Source organism: Pogona vitticeps, chromosome 4, assembly GCF_051106095.1.
Source record: "Pogona vitticeps strain Pit_001003342236 chromosome 4, PviZW2.1, whole genome shotgun sequence".
NCBI lineage: Eukaryota > Metazoa > Chordata > Lepidosauria > Squamata > Agamidae > Pogona > Pogona vitticeps.
This window is the reverse complement of record NC_135786.1, coordinates 181,464,029-181,488,378: the sequence shown is the minus strand read 5'-3', so window position 1 is coordinate 181,488,378 and position 24,350 is coordinate 181,464,029. Positions and strand designations below refer to the sequence as shown.

The 24,350-nt window shown below is 39.9% G+C and overlaps 1 protein-coding gene across 17 annotated transcripts in view; it reads left to right on the top strand.

Moving 5' to 3' along the window:
* Positions 1-24,350, top strand: part of PTPRM (protein tyrosine phosphatase receptor type M) — a 607,519-nt gene that overhangs the window by 267,371 nt on the left and 315,798 nt on the right. For all 17 annotated transcript variants that reach the window (XM_072999591.2, XM_020793481.3, XM_072999598.2 and 14 more), the window contains exon 7: positions 3,891-4,184. In XM_072999591.2, the coding sequence (XP_072855692.1) occupies positions 3,891-4,184 (294 nt within the window). The remainder of the gene's footprint in view (positions 1-3,890; positions 4,185-24,350) is intronic.

Genomic DNA, 24,350 nt, shown 5'->3' with positions numbered 1-24,350 from the left:
TGGGTTTTCTGTTTACTACTTCAAACATGGAGGATGAGAAAATACCCTTAGGGTTGAAAAACTATTAAGATAAAGTCTCTTTAAAATACTTGTATGACTTTAAATGAATTGGTGTAACCACTGACCTTTGTCACCTCAATTTTGAGTCTGAATTTTGAATGGCAGTTCAGCAGTGCTTACCAGCTTTTGGCATCCCAACATAATTGACTGTTGTTTCAGCATGGGTACATAAATGCCTCAGGATGTTCTTCTATCCAAGTTCCCATTTTTTAGTGTTTGTTTTTCAGAAACAGTCTGGTAATTTAAAATGAAGCTAAATCAGTTTGAGTTAAGCCACAGGTATTTTAACTGCGTAAATTCTGCATAAAGCACTGGCACACAGACAGTGGAGTAACTGTATTTGCCATTACAGTAAATGCTGAAATGGTTAAACTGGTTTAGTGGCACATATTGATATTAGCATGTTTGTTGATCCTAAATGGTTTGTGTGAGATCTTTAATGTAGCAATCTGAATCTGCAAGGAGCAGTAGTAATTAATAAAAACTTTTGTAGGAGTTGCTGCCAGATTTGTCATTTTTATCCCATGGGAGTCACTGACAGTAGCTCATTAACGTGGAGATAAGTAATGTCGCTTTCTTTCATACCAGTAGCGGTTCATTTTCTGTATCATTTGCACTGTGACATTTACTGTCTAAGTGCCTTCATTTAACTGTAGCTCCAGGCTTAAGCAGGTATAAGAAATAGAAAAAAGAGGTATATGCATAAGGCATTCTCTGTTTTCAAACATTACTAAGATACAGTAATAAATTTAAATGCTGTATTGAATATTATATAATAATGTGTATCACAAGAATTATTGACTGGATTGCTTATATCTGTATCTATAGATCTTCCCTTGTTTAATTTTTTAAAAAAATTAGGAGCATTGCAGAAATATGTACCAAGGTGTCAGTTTGTTATGTAGTATACAAAATAATGAACTGCAGGACATCTGTTTTGCCTCGGTCTTCTTACTAAAAGAAAACAGTCCTCAGCATAGTGCAAGTAGAATAAAGAAGGCAGCGAGGGGCCTGCTACTCAGGATGAGTATATAGGTGGTAGACAAACAGATAGCTATTTTAAATTTGTTCACATCTGCAGGGCTAGGTGATTTGCATCCAAGAGTACAAAAAGAACTTGCAGATGTAATTTTGAAGTCTCTGTCGCTTGTCTTTGAAAGTTCTCAGTGAATGGGTGCACTAAACTGAAGGGCAGGGAATGGATCGCAAGACTTCATAATTCAAGATGACCTCAACATTCTGAAGAACTGCGCCAGACTGGAGAACTTCATTCTGGAATTGTCAGACCTTTCCAGGAATACTGTGTACTTCTGGGCACCACAGTTTAAGAAGGAATTTGAAAAGCTGGCACATGCCTAGAGGAGTGTGACCAGGAGAGTAAAAAAAACTGGAAGTCAAGAACTATGGAATGGTTGAGAATGTTGAATATATTTAGCCTAGAAAAGAGAAGACTGATAGGAGATAGGATAGTCTTCTTTAAATGTTTGGTTTTATATTGCTCCAAAGGGTAGGGCCTGGATTAATGGGTTCCCGTTACAAGGAAGGGCATATTGATTAAACATTAAGAAGTTCCTGACACTAAGAACAAATCAACTGCATCCAAAGGGGGAAGTCTCTCTTTCACTGGAGACTTTTAAACAGAAGTTGGATGGTTGTCTCACAGATACTTTGCTGTGGATTTCCTGCTTTGGTGGGTGTGGGTTTGTGGACTTTATGACCATGAAATCTTTTTCAGCTCTAAGATTTTGTGAGTCTGTGAGATAGGATCCTAGTATGTTGCTTTCCTGAATGTATACCACCTGTTGGCTTATGAGAAGTAGGCGCTTATGGAGAGCCAAAAGAGAGGAGGTGGTACCACATTAAGACTGCTGCTCGCTCAAGTGTAATTTGAAGTCCAGTGTCACAGAACTTCATGTCACGAAACGTTGGCCCAAAAATCAAGTGCAGTCTTATATCTCAGATATTTCCCTCTACTTGCTTTGTTTTCTGTCTTACAAATGCTATCTTATTGTTATCTGCAATAGTCTGTATTTTATCTTCACTGAGAGGAAGGACGTCATGTCAGATTGGGCTGCCCCCTTGACAGAAATCGTGTAGCAAAAGAAAGATATGAGTGCAAAATTTTGGTATTCTAGAGAGAGTAACTGCCTGGATAAGTACAATCAAAGTTGGCAGCCAGGATTTGAATGCTAGGGAATTAGCTTCACATAGTAAGTTGTCTTGTAAGAGAGCCTTATGGTGCAGTAGTTAAGCTGGAGTAGTGCAGAGATTCTGCTCATGATCTGAATTTGATTCTGATTGTCTTAGGTAACCAGCTCAAGGTTTATTCAGCCTTCTATCTTTCCAAGTTTAATAAATTGAATGCCCAGCTTTCTGGGAGGGAAGTGCATAGCCTGCATAATCAAATTGTAAACTGCCCAGAGAGTGATTTAAGTGCTGTCAGACAGTATATGTGCAGCACACTTTGCTTTGTAGTATTAGGCATTGTACCTCACACTAAGGTTTAGGAAAGAGCCATCTTTACCACAACAGTGTACTGGGGAAAAAGGAAAAAAAGGTAGACATTGTTAAATAACCTTCATAAAACAAATGACAGTATGCAAGGGGCAGTGCAACATGAGAGGAAGACACTGTTATCTGCTGTTAAATGTAGACTAAACTTACATAGTGATCCTGCTATTGTTTCATACTTACTGTATAACCTGAAAGGAACAACAGATTGTACTTGTCACACCATGTCATGAAAATTACTTTCTGGAGGGAAGCTAAAGCTGTGTACAGTAGGCCTGCAGTATCCACAGGGGATCAGCTCCAAGCCCCCTGCGGATGCCGGAAAATGTAGGTATAGAAACCCTATATGTAGCATAGTCTCTGGTTCCCTCTAGTGACCAGTTCTGATAATACACCTTGGAAAAGTGTATATCTGTGTTTTATTCATTTATATTTTCAGGCAGCACATAAGTGGAACTGCGGGTACTGATCCTGCTGAGAGTATGGTCCTACAGTTTACAGTATATGTTTATATATCTATATCTGTATCTATATCTATTGATCGATCAATAGACAGACAGACAGACAGACAGACAGACAGACAGACAGAGAGAGATAGATAGATAGATAGATAGATAGATAGATAGATAGATAGATAGATAGATAGATAGATAGATAGATAGATAGATAGATAGATAGATAGATAGATAGATAGATAGATAGATAGATAGATAGATAGATAGATAGATAGATAGATAGATAGATAGAGTGGTGCCTCGCTTACCAACAATAATCCGTTCCAGGAAAATTGCTGTTAAGCAAAAACATTGTAAAGCGAAATTAAAAAAAACATTGAAACGCATTGAAAACCGTTCAGTGCATTCCAATGGGCTAAAAACTCACCGTCCAGCAAAGATCCTCCATATGGTGGCCATTTTTGGTGCCTGTATAGCGAGGAATCCGTCCCTAAGCACAGCAGAGAACCATTTTAAGCACCCGGCGGCCATTTTGAAAACCCGATGATCAGCTGTTTTTGATTGTCGTAAAGCGAAAATCGGTTCCCAAAGCAGGGAACCGATCATTGCTAAGTGATATTCCCCCATTTAGACCATCATTTTGCGATCGCAAAAACATTGTCGTAAAGCTGATTCGCCGTGATGCGGGACAATTGTTAAGCGGGGTACAACTGTATAGATATAGACAGACAGACAGATGATAGATAGATAGATAGATAGATAGATAGATAGAGAGAGAGAGAGAGAGAGAGACTGAGAGTGAGTGAGTGATTGAATGTAGATTTGTTTGTTTATTTTTTAAAAGAACATTATTTTTTGTTTTAGAGCCACCTGTTCCAATTGCACCACCTCAGCTGTCATCAGTTGGTGCAACCTATTTATGGATACAGTTGAATGCCAATTCTATCAATGGGGATGGACCTATCATTGTGAGAGAAGTAGAATATCGCACGTCAAGTGGGAATTGGTATGATAAACAACCAGTGGACTCCACAAGCTATAAAATTGGACACCTTGATCCGGACACAGAATATGAAATTAGCGTGTTGCTTACCAGACCGGGTGAAGGTGGTACTGGATCTCCTGGGCCAGCTCTTAAAACGAGGACAAAATGTGCAGGTGAGTAAATATATAAAATACGTTATAGTAATGTTACTCCGAATTGTATTACTTGAAACTATACAATAGTTTCATATCCCATGTATATAAATTTGGGAAATATATGGGATATCTATATACACAAACTTATGTATGTATGTATGTATGTATGTATGTATGTATGTATGTATGTATGTATGTATGTATGTATGTATGTATGTATGTATGTATGTATGTATGTATGTATGTATGTATGTATTGCTTGTTTTGACATATAAAGCCCTAAACAGCTTGGGCCCTGGATACCTGAAGGACCGCCTCCTTCCATATGAGCCTACCCAGCAGTTAAGATCTAGCCAGGGGGCCCTTTTGAAAGAGCCGTCCCTCAAGGAGGTAAGAGGGGCGGCTTTTAGATAAAGGGCATTTTCGGCAGCTGCCCCCAGACTATGGAATGCTCCTCCCACTGAGATTCGTCTGGCGCCAATGCTGATGACATTTCGGCGCCAGGTCAAAACCTTCCTGTTCCAGAAGGCTTTTAATTGAAATAACATCAACTGTCGGTCCTGATGGCAATTTTTTAGAGTATGTATTTTAATTGTATTTTAATCGTTTTATATTTTATTGTATTTTAATTGTATTTTAATTGTTGGAAGCCACTCAGAGATCTTTGGGTAGAGTGGGCGGCATATAAGTTAAATAAATAAATAAATAAATAAACATGTGCAAATATTTGAGAAGGTAATACATGTGATACGAGAAGGTAATACATGTGAAAATATCTTTCACATGCATTACTAGAGCTGGCCCTAGAGTTCTGCCAGATACCTTGGTATGTGTTCTTCACTAACAAGTACTCATAGTGCAGGCGCTCACTTCCTCTAGTGTCCAGTTATGGTAATACATGTGAAAATATTTTTTCCTGCATTTTTTTCTTTTAATATTTATAATATTTTCAGACCATAGATAAGTGATTCAGTAGATACTGATCCCGTGGATAAGGGGTCCTACTTTATATACTGTTTCTAAGTCCAGTACATGTTTTGGCTAAAACAGTAGTATTGGTAGTCAGAAGCTTTAAACTTAATTGTGCTAAAACACTGCACTCATTCATATATTAATGAAGAAACATTTGGAAGTTTTTATTGATTGACTATACTTTTATTTAAACATCTCTACTATCTTTTTAAATATCATGGCCAGAAACCAGTTGATGTCCCCATAAAGTTTGTGTAGCTTGCTTCAGCTAATTGTGGCTAATTCATGAAGGGCCAAGGCACATATTGGTTACATGCCTGGTTATGCGGAACCAAGATGTGCTGCAGTTAACTGTAACAAGTTGTGTAGACCTTTGGAAAAGCCAAGTGTGATATAATTATAATGACATCCTTTAAAACCATTAGATAGTGAATAGAATAAGAAAGACCTTGCAGTTCTCCTGTAAAGTCTCCTATACAGGCAGATGCCTACCGTATTTTTCGCACCATAAGACGCACTTTTTCCCCCACAAAACAGGGGGGAGGAAAGTCTGTGCGTCTTATGGAGTGAAGAAAACAGATTATATTATCCTCTTTTCTTCTCCTAAAAAATTGGTGCGTCTTATGGAAAGGTGCGTCTTATGGAGCGAAAAATACGGTATATGCATCTTGTTGGCAAGAAGAGTTCCAAAGTGTCAGAGGTGTCACAGAAAAGACTTTGATGTTGATACTCATTAGCTTGTTGGTTCTACTAAAGTGAAAAGACTTCAGAAGAAGAGCAGCGCCTCAGAAACTGATGGCACTGTGGATGATATTGATAGATGATGTCTTTGGAATACATCTTTAACTTCAGATATAAATAGAAATTTCAATATTTTTTTGGTCTATATTATTTTACCAGATTTATGTGAATGATCGGCCTTAGCACTCTCCTAAGAGCTTTTGAACAAGAATAGTCATTGGCTCATTTTCCCCCTAGAATGTTTAGATCATTTGTTGATCGGAGAGTTGTGATTATCAAGCTCTTTTTCACAGTCAGTTAGGAACTAGAAGGTTTCTGCATTTCTGTATGTAGGAGTCCAGGCTCTTGCTAGTCTTCATGGACTGCTGGAAGAAACTCAGTATAAAACATTTACTATTGTGAAAAGCTGCTCTATGAAAGAGTAACTTTACATTAAATCTAGTAAAGCAGAGGCACTAGTCTTTGGAAGATGGGTCTGGAGGAGGAAGTGGACAGTGCATGGATGTCAGCTCCTGTGTATCAAAATCCATTTGATAATTTTGAAAGCTTATTGCTTTAAAGATGGTAGGTCCACCCCTTAATATTTCATGTGTGTGCATACATGAGCAAAATAGCCAGCAGTTAAATGTTCTTTTGTTCAGAGATCTGGACTATAAGGAAACCAATTGAATAGGATATTAAGAGAGAAGATGCTTACCTCCTTCCACCTCGAAGCACTCTAAACCTCAACAGAGGAGCTGAAGAAAAGCAAGTGTCTTAAAGATGCTTGGTGCTTCCTGTGTATACAGTTTTTCTGCTGTCAGGAAAAAAGGCCAATTAAAGGTCCATGCTGGTCTTGGGAGTGCAAAAATGACTTCCCCATCCAGGAGCAAGGATCATGAAACAGGGTTTGCTGGTGAACTTCACCCATCATATGAGTTCTAAGCAGCATCTGGCCAAACTCATTAATGTCTTGCCATTCTTGTTACTTATGAATCTGCTGCCCTAAACATATCTGATATTTATAAATGTGGAACAGCAAAATGAGAATCCTACTTTGGTCTATATTCAAAGTAAAAAACAAACAAAACCAGTTTACAGTTATACCTGTGTGAGAGCATGTATTCATTCATGTATGAAAAAAGGGTTCTTAAGAGGAGAATGATTTTAAGACACTTAATTGTGAGTCTAGTTAGACAGTACTGCTTTTAACACAGATTTGGAGAGTGTGAGAATTCAACATACAAAAACCTTCCTTGCCTGAAGCTTATTGACCTAGAATAATTAAATGTACTTTATGAAATATTATCCCACAGCTGTTTAATTTGTAGAAAAATGTCTTTCAAATAGGGAGGCACTTCATTTAATAATGACTTATTAGTCATCTTTGAAAACGTTAGTCAATCAGCAGTTCTTTTTTTAGCTTTATTTTATGAGCAGTAGTTTTTTATACACCAATATTTGGACATTCTTCCTACTCTAGATGGTAGATAACTGAAAGTATAGATGGATTCAGACAACTACTTGAGGTAGTATACTTTTGCTATTCTGTAGAATTATTCTTTATGACTGATAATGGCCCATCTGAGGAAGAGTGAAGCATATATATATTGTTGCAAACATAACATACTGTACTCATAACATACTCAAACATAATGGAGTAGTGGGCAAAACGTGGCCTTGGCCAGTATAGTCATTAGTGAGTGTGTGAAGTTGCAGTCCAGCATCCAGGGACACCCTTTGCTTACCCAACTTAAACGTTTCTGTATCCAAATGTTTGTTGTTCTTATGTGCCATCAGGTTACCTACGCCTTGATGGCACATAAGATCATAGGTGGCACATAAGATGGCACATAAGATCATAGGATCATAGGTGATCCTATGAATCAGATATCTCAAAAATGTCCTACCCTCAGCAGCCCTGCTCAGTTCTTGTAAACTCAAGCCTATGGCTTCCTTTAACAAGTCAGTCTATCTTGTTTTTGGTCTTCCTCTTTTCCTGCTGCCTTCAGCCTTTTCCAACATTATTTTCTTTTGCAGAGAATCCTGATTTCTCATGATGTGCTCAAAGTAGGAGGGCCTCAATTTCATAATTCTTGCCTCTAGAGCAGAGGTCCCCAACCTCCGGTCCACGGCATAGTGCCGGTCCATGGCCTGAGCCGGACTGGGCAGTGGAGACAGACCTCCCGCCCCACCCATCCCCCACGCACTCACCCCCACATAGCTGATTCACACGTGTGCACGCCCCTGTGCAAGCGCTGCACTGCCATTTGCATATACACACAAGCGAGCGTGCCCACACAAGCACCACACCGCTGTTTGCGCATGCATGCTTGTGCTCATTCATGCATGAGCATGGGGGGTGCCCCATCTTCCCCAGCCAGTTCATGGGGTGAAAAAAGTTGGGGGCCTGTGCTCTAAAGAACATTCAGACTTGATTTGATCTACGACCAACTTACCTATATTTCTGGCACTCCAGCGTATGCACACACCTCCCCTCTAGCACCATATTTCAAACAAATCATTTTTCCCTGTCAGCCTTTTTCAATGTTCAACTTTAGCACTTGTACATAGTGATTGGGAATACAAGAGTATTGATAATCTTGACCATGGACTCCAGGGACACATCCTTACATTTGATGATCTTATCTAATTCCTTCATTGCTGACTTTCCAGCTCTCAGTCTTCTTCTGATTTCTTGGCTGCAGTCTCTATTTGGTCTAATGATTGAACAAGAGTAGTCCACAGAGTGCTGTCCTCTGAAGATGCCGGTCACAGAGACTGGCAAAACCTTCAGAACACGGCCAAAGTGCCCAAAAAACCCACAACAACCAGTATACATTTCATTGTAAACATTAAAGTTCTCAAGACTCCCCCCCCCTTTCTCCTCCCTGGGACTTTCAACCGTCTTTTTCCTTCCTTCCCGCCCTTTATGGCCTCTTCAGCTCTTTTCAAAGCGTGCGGCTTATAAGCTCTGTGTTGGCTGCAACAGTAAAATACCATCTACCAACGGCCACAAGTGCTTAAACTGTTTGGGTGAGGAACATCAAACCCAGTCCTGCGAGGCTTGTAAAAATTTTACCAAACCTGCACTGAAACACAGGCTCCAAAGATTAAGATCTCACCTTTGGGAAGCAGTCATGAACCCTGCTACCGTTGCTCCCAGTGAGGCTGCGCATTCAGAAGCAGCTCTGTTGAGGCAAACCTCATCTGCCGCCCCGGGGCATTCTTCGCCCCGTTTCAAGGAAGGCTCTGATACATCTAGGGCAGCGGTTCTTAACCTTGGGTTACTCAGGTGTTTTTGAACTGCAACTCCCAGAAACCCCAGCCAGCATGGCTGGTGGTGAAGGCTTCTGGGAGTTGCAGTCCAAAAACACCTGAGTAACCCAAGGTTAAGAGCCACTGATCTAGGGCTTCTAAGCCTAACGCCCCGAAGGAGCATGAGCAACATTAAAAAAGAAAGAAAAACCTGTTAGCAAGAAGTCTAAAAAAGTTAAATCTGTTCGCCTGGATCCACCCAGAGAGCGCCCACCCTCTCCGATACTGGAAGAATCTTCTATGGAGGCTCCAGGATCTGTAGTGGAACGGGGTGAGGTGTATAAAGTGGTGCCTTGCATAGCGAGGTTAATCCGTTCCGGATTAACCTTCGCTATAGCGAAACATCGCTAAACGGAATTTAAAAAGCCATAGAAACGCATTGAACTTTGTTCAATGTGTTCCTATGGCTTTAAAACTCACCGTTAAGCGATGTTCCTCCATAGCGCCGCCATTTTCGCGCCCTCGGTAAGTGAGGGCAGGGTGCGAAAATGCAGCGTGGACCTTCCAGCGGCCATTTTGGAACCGCCGATCAGCTGTTCTCCCCCGCTTCGTTATGCAATATTCGCTAAGCGAATTGCTTAGCGAATATCGCAAAGCGAAAAAACGCCATGGGGCCATCGCTGAGCAAATGCTCCAGCGATGGCCCAGAACCCCTTGTTAAGCGATTTAATCGCTCAGCGGGGCGCTCGTTAAGCGAGGCACCACTGTATTCCCTAGGCACAAGCTCCAGTCATGGCTGGTAGCTTCTCTCCCTCCACTGGCCAGTCCAGCCACTGCCCATTCGAGCCCAACATCAGGGCGGGCCTTTGACACCGAACCGTTTGAGCTTGAAACTCCTCCTCAGTCTCCGAAGAAACGAAAGGAGAAGAGGAAACATATTGAGCCACCGACTCCAATGTCTCAATTTGGCCAATGTTGTCAATTCCTATTCTTCCTGGTTTACCAGCAGTTTGACTTCCAACAACTTGGCATGGAAAAAATTTTCCCCGTCACCAACTAATTTCAAATGGAAGCATATTATGGTTTCTCCCAAACGGCCCTAGCAAAACGGTCCCGACACGAATCCCCATCTCAATGTGAAAGTGTTCCACCTTCTATGATGACAAATTAAACCTCAGGTACCCCTTCGACATCGACATCACTGTCGATGTCTTTGCCTCGAGATTGAACGCTAAATGCAAGATTTACTGTACTCGAGCTGGAGCCGATGCCAGTTCCATCGGAGATGCTTTCATGGTCAACTGGTTGAGGGGGCTTCTTTATCTCTTCCCTCCAATTCCGCTGATACAACGAACTGTGATTTGAATCCACCATTCCCATTCCAATGCAGTCTTGATAGCCCCCTGGTGGCCGAGACAACCATGGTTCCCTTACCTCCAATTGATTGCAACAGACACATTTCGACTCCCTCTCCTCCCCGATCTCCTGATGTTGAACGGAAGGATGGTGTACCACCCAGACCTCTCATCCCTTCACTTGACAACTTGGAGGATACTCTCGACCTTCAATCATCCCTAGATCAAGCTCGAAAGCAGTCCACCAGACTCCTGAACGAAAACAAGTGGAAATCCTTCCTTAAATACACGAAAGAAAACAACTTGCCTGCCGTACCTGTCTCCATCAAAACTTTATTCACTTACCTTCTTCATCTCTTCAACTTGGGCTTATCTCTCCCAATGCTCAGAGTTTACATTGCAGCGATTGTTGCACACCAACCTGATGATTCCTCCTCTGCAAGACTCTTCTCATCCAGCTGTTAAAAAGTTTCTCAAGGGACTTAACAACACCCGCCTCCCACCTCAATGTATTACCCCCTCAATGGTCACTGTAAATCGTTCTTAATGCACTTATGCGCCCTCCATTCGAACCCATGGCTACATCTGACCTGAAACTACTTACCTTGAAGACAGCATTTTTGGTAGCTGTCACTTCAGCTAAGAGAGCCAGTGAGCTCGCTGCTCTTAGATCATTCCCTCCCTTCATCCAATTTCATCCTGACAAAGTAACTCTGTACTTTGATGTTTCTTTCCTCCCAAAGATTGTTAGTGATTTCCATAGAAATGAACCAATCATTCTACCCTTCTTCAAATCTCCATCATCTCCTCTAGAACACATGCTGCACAAAATCGATGTTCAACGTTCCTTAGCATTCTATATGAACAGAACTAAGGATTTCTGGACCACCAACAGACTATTCATCTGTTTCCATGGCCATAACAAGGGAAGCCCAGCATCTTCTCAGTCTATCTCCAGATGGATAGTGCAGGCTATATCCCTTGCTTACCAACTGTCAGGAAAACCACCAACTGACCTGCTCAAGGCTCACTCTACTAGAGCACTTTCTACTTCAATTGCCATCCAACGTGGAACGAACATTCCAGATATCTGCCGCGCTGCAACCTGGTCCACCCCATCAACCTTTGTTAAGCACTACCGTCTAGATGTCAGAGCACTGTTTTAGCTTCCTACCGTGACGTCCCACCTGCCTGTAAGTGCAGCTTGCTAGTCGCCCATATATGTTCATTCACAGAGGCCACGATGAAGAAAAGAAGGTTACTTGCCTGTAACCATAGTTCTTCGAGAGGTCCTCTGTGAATTCACACTACCCACCCATCCTCCCCTCTGTCCGTCACGGTGCCTTAATAATTCTATACCTTCGCCCGGCAGACTTATTCTAGGAACTGAGGGGAATGATAGGTGGGAAGAGCATGTGCCTCATGGGAGATCATACCATAAAATTGTTACTTTTAGCTCTAGAATATTCAGAGATTGTCAGTGCAGGTGCAGAGAAGACCCATATGTGTGAATTCACAGAGGACTACTCGAAGAACTATGGGTACAGGTAAGTAACCTTTTTGTTCCCCAATCTGCTGGTGTTTGGGTGCTAGTTTTTTTTTAACCTACAGAGACATATTCATTACATTATTCTAGCCAAACATAACAGAACCACGGAAGGCCTGTTCAGGCAATCTATACCTGTGAAGGTTAGTTCATTTTATTTTATGAAAAGTCATCATATACAATCCACAGCCCCTTGATTTCCCAATGGGCATTAAAAATGAATATACAGTAAGATTATGAATGTAATATAGAAGGGAAAATGCAATCTGGTATAAAGGGAGGAAAAGCTTTAAAATGAAAACGTTATTTATTGCAGTATTTACATTTCACATAATTTAAAATGCTTATTCAGTGTCGAAGTAATGAATCTTGGTACTTCAAGCATAATATATGAGCTCTGATATGAAAAGCACATCAGTTTATCTTGAAGGGCCCTACCCCTTATAAAAATTGATTAAATTGGTAGTTTAGCATCAGGGATACAGATACTTGCTATTCTCATCTCTGCCAGTGAGGGCAAGAAAAAGCAACATTCATCTCCTTATCACCAAGGATGATAGTAAATTTCCTGGAACTCTTCATTGGCAAGAATGATTTTAAAAAATATCCCCCCCCCCCTATTTTTGTACAAAATCACACAATTGACACAGCTGTATGGACTGCTCAAAGCAATGGTTCTACTGTTTGTGTAGTAGTTTGAGGCACTGGATGGGTTATTTGCATTGTTCTCAACAATCAGCCAGAATTTCTGTGACTGCTATGTGTGTATGCTTTGCTTCTCATAGACACCAGAGACATTGTGCTGAAATTACAAAGACCTTGAGAAAAAACTGTTTGTCTCACTCTGAGCTGGAGGCAAGAAATCTTGTGCGTCTTTAAAATTCCATGGCAAAATGTTTCAATATGTTGAGACAACCTGAATCAACTCAGACAAGGAATTTAGCAAGTGTTCTTTCCATTGCCTATTCAGTATATATTTCACATTCGATTGAGAAGTGATTGAGAACCCTCCATTTCTTGTATTTTGTACATATTGTTCAGCAAGATTTGCTGGAGAGAGAACATTTAGTTGAACCTTAGCTTGCTTTGGACCAGGTGTTCAAAATATTATGGCATGTGAATTGGCGCTATCTTTAGGCTAGGGCACCTTGGTTTTGATGTACATAGCATCAGCAGCATTATTTGGGTATGAAACATGTTTAATTCAATTCAGCATATCTCTTTTGGCCCTTTAATATCCTAGAATAGATAGGTAGGGGAAGTTAAACAGTGAAAAATAAATTGTCAAGAAGAGGGAGATACACTCCTGTTACATTCATCATGTGGAAAAGTTGCTATGCATTGAAGCATTCTGCATGTTTCAGAAAGCTAGTTTTCCAAGGTTCTGAATGACATGGAAAGCCTCTATAGCTGAAGGAGGCTCTCTTCCCGAGAAAGTTGCTGTCCATGGGTGTAGGGTAATCAGTAAGGCTCCATAGTTTACTCCCACGGTTAGAAATGTCTAGATGAGGTTTGATAAGTCTGATGACACATCTGCCCACAGTGTTTGACAGATGAGGGGAGAGAGGGAATGATCCACTATACTGTATTCCTATAGCCTGGATAATTAGATTGATGTTCTTTGTCTTGCTACATAGTCTCTTCCACTGCGCATCAACGTTGCATAGCAAAACTTCTACTGTGATCCGCTTACCTGTATTTACATACACTGGAAAAATATTACTTAGTTTTAGGTTCTGTATTTAATAGCATAGCAGACACCACTTGAAATGAGGCATTTCCTTCCATGTTACAACAAATCAGCTCTTCTAAGACAATGCTTGACATAGGTAGTCTCATGAAGTGGATTCTTGGTAAAATTAATTAATAGTCTCAATTATTGTATACTAATTGGACAAATAAATGTTTATCAACTTATAATAAATAGCAGAAAGATAAACATGTAGCTGAACATTATCCCCAACCCCAACCCAATCTTGGAAGAAAACCAAGTTGAAATTACAAAAGGTTGACTGTAAGTTCCTTTCATTGTTTTCAAAAATGACAAAACAGTTTATTGCTTGTTTACCAGGAAACATTTATGAATTATCTAATAATGTTTCCCAGCATATCTTCCAGTAATTGTATTTAATCAAAAAGCATAGGTCATATTATGCACCGAACAAATTTGTGATTTGAAGGATATAGCACAATTTTATTTATTTAATTAGCAGCAACTGTATTTAAATTAACATGAAATAGAAATTGTGCTTTGAAAAGATTGGGTGTAAATAAAGGTAAAATGGGAAGACAGTTATTCAACTCTATTCTTTGATGACTACTGTTTTGCCATTTAAGAAATGAAAATAATGACATAAGAGGAAATCACAGAGGAAAATGTACCCCTTCTGTTCAAAAGAAATTAGAGTTGGGGCAATTTAGAGCTTAAGGAGAGTATCAGAAGTAGAAGTAAGGTAAAGGTTCCCCTTGACAAATGTCCAGTTGTGTCTGACTCTAGGGGGCAGTGCTCATCCACGTTTCCAAGCTGTAGAGCCAGCATTCATCCGAAGACAGTTTCCGTGGTCACGTGGCCAGGGTGACTAGACACAGAATGCTGTTACCTTCCCACCGTGGTGCTGCCTGTTTATCTACTCTCATTTGTACATGCTTTAGAACTGCTAGGTTGGCAGGAGCTGGGACAAGCGACGGGAGCTCACTCCATCACATGGATTTGAACTGCTGATATTTCGACCTTGTGGCCCAGAGGCTTTGCAGTTTAACCCGCAGCGCTATCTTGTCCCACTACTCTACTGTTATGTATTTTATGTTGTAAGCCGCCTAGAGTGGTCGCAATGACCAGATAGGTGGGGTATAAAACAAACAAACAGACAAATAAATAAATTGTTGAGTGCCCAAATTGCTCCAGGTTCAGAAGGAAAGGAGGGGCTGACCTGCCTCCTTTAAACTGGGAGCTTGTCTACACATGGCATTAGGAGCGGACTGGAGTGGGCTAACTAGGGTTGCTATGCCATTTGGAGTGACCCTCACATCCAAATGGCATAGGGACCTCCAGTGATCTTATGTGGTCTACAGCAGCTTGCCATCCTGATATCATGAAGTAGTACGACCACCCCTATCTAAAGGATCTCTGTCTGCTGATTCACTTATCCGCTGCCTGAAAATATTAAATGAAAAACCCTAGAAATACCAATTTATATATGTTTCCAGGGTGTATTTACCAAAAATGGACACTAGAGGAAGCCAGAGACCATGCAATGTTGAGACTTTCCACATTTTCCAGCATCCATGGGGGCTTGGAACCAGTGGGGAAACAGATTGTTGTTTCGTGCTGAATGCTATATGGAACTTCTGTCACAACCTCATTTCCACAGGTTGATACACCGAATACATAAAATCATCTAATAAATCATCTTGGGGAATCTTTTTAATTGACCACCTCAGCTAATTTGGTCAAAATATACATAAGCTGTTCTTAATTTGGTTCATGGAGACTTCTATACCAGACTTCTAGGTAATCTGTGTTAGTGTTCCATTGTTTTACATTTATCTATAATTCTTTCTGGTGTTTAAAACATATAAAAGATGCTTTATAGCACAGTGTTCTGAATTTTTTGATACAAATATCTCGTACTCAAGTATACACTGTCCAAAAATGTACGGACTTTTATTCAGAGATTTAGTCCTTCCGGTATTTGAAAACTGAAGCCTCCTCTCAGTTGTGTTTGTGTGTGGATTTTTGGGGGTACATATAGAATACACAGTGATTTCTGTAGCAGTGCTTTCTGCTGATCAAAAACTGCAAGATTTTGTAAGATGTTTGAAAATAATTGACTATTTTAAAAATCACATGCTAGAAGGTAGCTTGAACATTTTGTGGATTGAAAAATGCTGGATAGCTTTTTTTTTTGTCCATTGAATCCCAAACAGAATTTCATTGCTGTCATTCTGACATGACAGGATATTAATGTGCCTCCTAAGTGTACAATACATCATAATATAACTGGCAGTCTGTGGCTTAAAGAGGTTCACAGGCAGAATGTAAAGGCACCACAGCCTTCATTTGAGATGACACGATAGAAACCAATCTGCTGTGGAACTTGAGTAATGTCACAAACACATCAGAGAAAATACAGGACATTGTATTTCTCCCTCAGGTGCCATGAAACCCAAGCCAATAGTTTGTAGCACTTTAAAAGTTTGCTTTCTTTGATGGCCTTAACATAAAGCTTGCTTTTTTGTTGAAAATGAAGCTTTAAAAATAGCCCAAGGGATGTCCTCCCTTTTGAGCAACAAACACAAAATGGCTGCTTGAAGGTGGTGTATTAGGATTTCATAGCTCCTGTGGTGCAAGCTGATAAAGGAATTCTAGCACCATGGTACACTTGTAGGTACATCCAATGGAGTATTAAATGACTACTCTAGTTAGTATTGCTTTCAAGGAGTGCAAAGTTAGTTTCATAGTCTGTGCCATGTATATGTGTGCACATCTACGCCTTTTTAAAAAAATAAAGGAATACAGACTGTTTCAACATTAAAGTGAACCTGCATTTTCTAAACACACCATTTAAAAAAAAAAGTAATTACTGCAGTTAACTTGAAGGGCATAGTCATAATGGGCCTCAGGAGCCTCTTAACTCTGAGAACATCTTAGGGGTGCATGCAGTGCTATAACCCAAAAGGCACATAAGCAAGTTTTTAAACGTTACTTTGAAGGAACTCTGGTATTTCAGTAAAATTGCAATGCAAACTGTGACAAAAAAGAAAAACATTTTAGTTTCTAGTCTAGATGCCAAAGGCGTTGTATACCCTTCTGGAAAGATGCAAGTTTTTGTAATCTTCATTATTTTTTCTTTTTACAAATATATCTAGTGTGGTGCCCCAAGCCTCCCTAAGGAGCGCTTAGCACTCAGTCAGAGAGTTCGACAGGCTGCTTACCTACCACCTTTGTGCTGAGGCAAGTCCCAAGACCTCAGCAGTGCATAGCGTAAGCGCCTTGAACAAGTCTGACCTTAAAAGAACACTTTTGCCCAGTACTTTGCAAGTACAGACACATGGGCTTTGTGACTCCTTAGAATTCACAACAGCTCAGTTAGGACTCTTAAAGATAGCTAGTTTGTTGCTCTCTCCACTCCCTGGATTTAGCCAGACCTTGCTGTTCAAGAGACCAGTCCTTGATATGTGGCAGAACACCTCCTTCCGGTGAGATCTGCCCAACCTACTCGATCTTCCTAGGCCAGGCAGTTAAGAGCGTTGGCCCCGAGAGAGGCTCAGAAAGAGAAGACCAGAAATTGGGTCTTTTCAGCAGTTGCTCCCCACCTGTGAAATTATCTCTTGCCCAAAATATGCCTGGTCCCTTCACTCAGAATTTTCAAGAGATCTTTGAAAACTTGGCTGTTTAGACAGGTCTTCCCGGACATTACATTGTCAAAGCTCAGAGGTGCTGTCAGCGCTTAAGTTATGTCATTTATTAATTAATTGTTTTCATGTTGTCGTTTTAGTTTCTTAGGCGGAAACACATCTATAGATCTAAATAAATTCACAACATAATAACAATACAAAAATAAAATTCAGCATATCAATCAACTAAATTGTTGTACTGTTATAGTGTTGTGAATTTATTTTTGTTGTTTTATCATGCTGTGAACCGCTCAGAGTGGCCTTGTAGCCAGATGGGAAGTATAGAAATTGAATAAATAAACAAACAAGATCATCTTTTTACTTTCAATGAAAATTGTACACCATTTAGTATTTACAGTGGGAGATTTGTAGTTCAGTCCTGTTCAGCATTAAATAGAATAATGAACTGATAAACAGCTACCAAAATACTTTAAGAAAATTAGGGCCTGACAAAGTAAGGTGGGGATGTGTCAGATTGTTTAACTTAAATCACTTTAGAGGCTGCAGTGTTGTGCAGGGGTGTGGGAAACTTCTGTTTGAAGGTTGTAGCTGCATTCTGTTCCAGTGACGTGCATACACTCCTGGCAGGAAGCGGCAGCTGCCAGCAGGTGGAGTAACCCCTTATTCTGCCCTTTTGCTTAGAGATAGAGCATAAAATCAAAGGGTTATTTCAGCCAATCCTGATTACGATTAGGTAACTAGTATCCTATCTGTCTCTCTCACAACATACTATGTAAATCATGCTAAGTAAATAAAAGATCTCTGAGGGCGTTGCCTGTAGGCTCCGCTGGCTCGGAGATCCGTTGTCGACTCCTTTGTTCTTTCTCTAAGGCAATTAGCCTTCCTTTGTTTCGTGATCACCCACACAGTGGCTATTCATTGAAGGGAGTGTAAGAACAAAAGCAGATGGGTTTCTTTCTGTGGTAGACATGTTTCTCTCTTTGGTACATCTGTAGATCTAGATGTACCAGAGAGATAAACACTTTACTTTAAGGGTGAACATTATTGGAATTTAGTAAGTCTAATCCTCTGTAAGTCCCACTGATTCAAATAAGCCTACTCTAACTGCAGTTTATTGTGCTAAAGTCACAGTTAGAGTGGGCGCATTTGAATTAATGGGACTTACCAAAGAGGTAACTCATCAAATCTCTATTGATTCAATGGGCCCACTCTACTGCGATCAACTATACTAAGGAACAGGATTTTTACCACCGAGAAACAAAATAAACATCTGGCAACATAAATCTATCTCTCAGTCAAATGCTTCAATAAAATGGTTCAATGTGATAATCCTGTGATGTAGTACTGATTTTAATAAATTGTCAGCAGTTGATAAGTTGTCTTTTGTGCCTTATTTGATGGCTGAAAAAAACTCTGAATGGTTCCAAAGCATTTGAGACAGTGAGAGTATGTGAGCACCATTGCTCCCAAAGTTCCCATTTTACCCTCAGGTTCTAATAATAAGGACAGAATGGAATGAACGGGGTGGGTATCTGATAATGAAAAAGAAGAAAGTGGAACTTCCTCGGCAATGTAATTACAAACTAGGGAAATGTAATGCAGACCATTTGGGTATTTTATCTGGCCTGATTAAACTTTTTAGACTTCCATTTCAGCAGCACCATAGTGAATAATTTTGCAAGAGAAGTTTGCATTTTCCTATATTTGAGAGAGAGAGGGAGAGAGAGAGAGAGAGAGAGAGAGATGTGTGTGTGTGTGTGTGTCCAAAAGAAGTTAGTGCAGAAATGCTATTTTATTTTATTTTATTGCTGCATCTAGTGCAGAAACCTTTAAATGAGTGCTATTGAGTGCATGCAGTTTTATAGCTGTTTGATTTAATCAATAAGCAATGTTTTGTGGCAGTATTTGTTTTGACACCATTAACTTAAAGATCAGGAGTGGGTTAGGTCTCACATTTGTTATTTACATTGCATCTGTCTTCAGTGTTTACTCTGAATTTTTATACTATTATTTAAGCATTATAGCCCCTCTGATTGTTCTTTGGGTCCCACAGCTGAATGGGTTGGATCTGAATTACGTTAGCAATATCTAAGTCCTGATGAAATTAATAGATTTAACTAATTTCAAAAAGGCTAAAACAATAATTTTTTTCTTTTCAAAGCCATGTTCCTTCAGGGTGGTGGTATGAATGTATTAGGGGCTATATGTTGGTGAAGATATGAAGCCCGTAGTAGGTACGGTCATTCCCCTCTCCCCCCCCCATCTCTCCCCTTCATTCTCCCCTTCCTCCTCCCTTCCTTCCTGTACAACATACTGCTAGGAATGAGCATTCACATTCTCAGCTGATCGGTCTTATTTATTTTGTTTTGTTTAGCAGTGGAGATGCTTGCTGATAGCCCATCCCTCACCTTCTGAGAACTTTGCCAAAGTTTTATCTTAGAGTTTGTCATATTAGAAACAAATTCATGTAGTGAGATAAAAGATACTAATTTAGCTTCAAATTTTTCTTCATTTAGCCTATAAAGACTGGCTGAAATCTTATTGGTTGCTATTGTAAATCACAGCTAGAGTAGACCCATTCAATCAGTGGGGATTTGGAGAGTCAACTCCTTTATAAGTTCCAGTGATTCAAATACGCCTACTCTAATTTTGATTTACTAGGCTAAGCCACTGGTTCTTAACCTTGGGTTACTCAGGAGTTTTGGACTGCAACTCCCAGAAGCCTTCACCACCAACTGTGCTGGCTGGGGTTTCTGGGAGTTGCAGTTCAAAAGCATCCGAGTAACAAAGGTTAAGAACCACTGGGCTAAGCAACAGGATTTGCAGCCATAGTTACATAAAATCCAAGAAGCAGGCAGAGCTCTAAGTTACGGTGATGTAGTCAATGTACAGTGGGGTCTCTACTTAAGAACGTCCCTACTTAAGAACAATTCCACTTAAGAACAGCTCCATTTGCTAAATTTTGCTTCTACTTGAGAACAAAAATCCAGATAAGAACAGGAAAAAAAACTTTCCTGCTCTTTTTTTAACCTTAGGTCATCTTAGGTTAAAAAAAAGTTCTCCCCCTAGTGGTAGAGTATGTATTAACCAGCTTTGCATTAGTTCCTATGGGAACTAATGCTTCAATGTACGAACGCACCTCTACATAAAAAAACCAGCCAGAATGGATTAATTGGTTTTCAGTCCATTGCTTCAAAATTAGCTTCGTCAGAAGTGCTTTTAACACTGTTGCCTGACCTAAGGGGAAAAAAAGAAAAAATCCCCCTCTAGTGGTAGAAGGCGGAATAGCAGCTTCCCATTAGTTTCTATGGACGGAAAAGAGCAGATACGGATTAAATGGTTTTCAGTGCAATCCTATGGGAAATACAGATTCTACATAAGAACTTTTCCACTTGAGAACCACCTTCCAATACGGATTAAGTTCTTAAGTAGAGACCCCACTGTAGTATCTTCTTAAGATATTGAGGAGGAAGGTTGTAGATGGCTAAAGCCAGACTACCAGGTGTTAGACTTTAATCTTTAATAAATGTGAATAGTTAATAAAATGTTTTTAAGCAGTAGAAAGGAAAATAATACATGAAAGCCATTTGATTACTTCTTCCTGAAGGCTACTTCCTCCTCCTCCTGAGTCTCTGAGTCATCTCAGAGACAACCCTGCCTATAGAGGCTAAGGTGAATATATATAGCAGTGGTCCCCAACCTTTTTGGAACCTTGGACTGGTTGAGGGGGCAGGCTCTGTGTGCGGAGGAAGGGGACAACCTCATGCTTGCGGGAGTCGTGTCATGCTCACGCACATGCGACACCCCCATAAGCATGATACCTCCCCACAAGCGTGACACGCCACGAGCATGACACACCCAACAGGGGGGCAAAGATCCATCTCTGTGGCCCAGTCCTAGAAAGCGCATGGACTGGTGCCAGGCCGTGGACCAGGGGTTGAGGACCCCTGGTATATAGGATTGTTTATTTGATTTCCAATAACTAAACTGTAACTTATTTAATTAAAACATTATGTGAAGTTATTATGTGAAAGTCATTGAAAGAGTGGACAATGAGCATTTGGGGTTTACATTTTCCACACAAAGGCATCCAGCTGTCCCTTAACGTGTCTTGGGAGAATGGGTGAGTCATTGTCTGAGTGAATGGCCTCTTGCTGGTATGTGTATGTGTGTTTGCACACTTGTTTTGAGGTAAAGTGATTTTCTGAGTGAATGTCTGCATTTCTCTATGCATGGGTGCACATGAGTATCATATAACGTGGTACTTATTGGCATGCAGGAAAAATTTTCTTTCAGGTGCCCCTTTTTCTTCAGTGCAAAATAAAGAAGATTTATTGTGAGCAGAGTAGAAGGGGAGATGATCAGGTCACACACAGAGAGAACCCAAATGTTGAGAACTCATTTTTTTTTCTGGCCAATCGCTGTTCCTGATTAAGAGGTTGATGGCTCTTGCCAGATGTCTGAGCAACAATCATATTTTAAAACAACAACAACAAACAAACACACAAAAACAACCTTTCTTCATATGGTTCAGTTCTGTTTATTGTAAAATTATCACAAACGTCTTTCTCCAAGAAGTAAGTCATCTGAGAGACAAGTGAATTTTGTTCTGTTTGGGTGACATGTTCATAGATTACTATTAACAGGAAGCAATGGTGTACATCTGCCAGAATCGGTGATCCTCTGTCCATTTGTACCTCTCCATGCACTCTAAAAGCCGGTTCTGGAGAATCCTTCTGCAGCAGGTTTTGGAAACAAAAAGGACTCTAAATTATTCACCGATTCTAAGCCAAGAGCATCTTTGTCTTTGTTTCTCTCTCTCCCTCCAAAGAGTGCAAAAGAACATACAGATTTCAAGACAGGCAGAATTTGTTTTAAAAATATTTCTTGTGGGTATGTTCTGCTGTGATCTTGACTGCTAAAAGCAACTTATGCATCCTAAAAGGAAGAGCAATTCTAGAGAGATCTATTTTTTAAAACATAACTTGTACTGGTAGACTGAATTGGGAAATATTTTTATATTGATATAAAACCTGTGTATTCTGTCAAAGTATTTGCTTGTTGTGCACAGACATAAACATTCCCTGAGGTTCTTCACTCTTTGCATGGTATTCTTGTAATGTCAATACCATGAAATCACAGGGGAAAAATTGTCAATTGCAGGCATTCACTCCTATGCGCTGGTAGCCAACCAATGCCTTGAGGAAAGGGTTTTTTGCTCATCTATGTCCTTTACATTTCATTCCCAAGAGTGGAGTTTTATCTGCAGAACTCGTTCTGATAAGCTTACTGAACTGCAGAAATTGTCTCCTCTCAATAAATCCACATTTACACATGTTGTTTAGTGTACCCACCACTGACTAAATCATGGTATGAAAAGGGCATAAAGTGTGTACATGACAGCATACAAAGTGTGTATAGTTCCTGACCCCAATCACTGCCTTAACAAACTGGTCTATCCTAGATAGATAGGGACATTGTAGTCATAATGAAATACTGTTGCTCAGAGGCTCACTGGTTATTTCCCCCATTTCATTGTATGCCTTGAGGGAAGCAGGTTAAATACATTTCTCAAATCATTGGGGGAGAGGGAAGAGAGAGAGAGAGAGTTAGTAAAATGAAACAATTCAGTTGCTAAAGTTACTCTCAGAGTAGAAGTAAGATTATACTGTAGACATGGTAGAATGGCAAGAGAAAAAAGCAACAAGAAATGTAACTTGCATAGAGTTACTATTCATAGTGCACTTAGTGTCAAATTAATTTGCTTGGATCCTGTTAAGAATTCAGTATTTACATTTTACAGATGACATAGAATTTGACCCTTCCTATCGCTTTGGGAAAATAATGGCTAATATGTTGTTGCTTTGTTACACATAAGGGAAGGCAAATCGTGTGACCTAGCTGACAGTTCACAAGTTGCCTTGGAGGTATGCACACCTTTTGCCTTGGCATATGCTTGAGAATCCCAAAGAGGCCTCATTAACTACCAGCTAGACAAGAGAGGCTATTACACCATTTGTCTTCCACATATACAGTGGTGCCTCGCTTAACGATGTTAATTGGTTCCAAAAAAATCGCTGCTAAGCGATTTCATTGCTAAGCGAAACGCGGTTTCCCATTGAAATGCATTGAAAACCGGATAATCCATTCCAATAGGAAGAAATTGCCGTCCTTAAGCGAAAATCGCCATAGGAAACGTTGCTAAGTGAAACGCGGTTCCCCAATTGAAATGCATTGAAACCTATTCAGTGCATATCAATGGGGGGAAAAATACAACAACAAATTAAAAAAGAGTCAGAACAAAGTCAAATTTGGTTAACAAAGGGTTTATTAAGTGCACTTTATGATTTCAAACATTTTAAACAGTAAACTTTAACTTTATAAATAACAGAAAAACATTTTAAAAACAGCAAACATGAGGCTGTTTAAACCATTGTTAAGCGAAACAGGGGACCCAAAATTTAATCGTTATGTGAAGCATGGTCCCAACCATCGCTAAGCAAAATTCGGCCATAGGGACCATCGTTAAACAAAGCGTAAAAATGCTCCAAAAAAGTTGTCACTAAGCAATTTTGTCGTTAAACGAAGCAATCCCTAAGCGAGGCACCACTTTATAACCAAGCATAGAGTATACACATCTCATGTGATGGACCCTAATTGCCATTTATTTATTTATTTATTTATTTATTTATTTATTTATTTATTTATTTATTTATTTATTTATTTATTTATTTATTTATTTATTTATTTATTTATTTATAAAAGTCAATCCATTTAGGCCTAAACAGGGATAAAGGAATGTATTTGTTTCAGGTTTTGCAGTCTGATGTGGAAAGAAGACAGAATGATATTAAGACTGGATAAATAAACTGACAGAAACTGGAATTGACAAATTTGTGCAGTTTATATTATAAAATCCACAGGTGAACAACCAGTGGCATTGGGGCAAGGCAAAGATACTAGATGTGAGGGCAG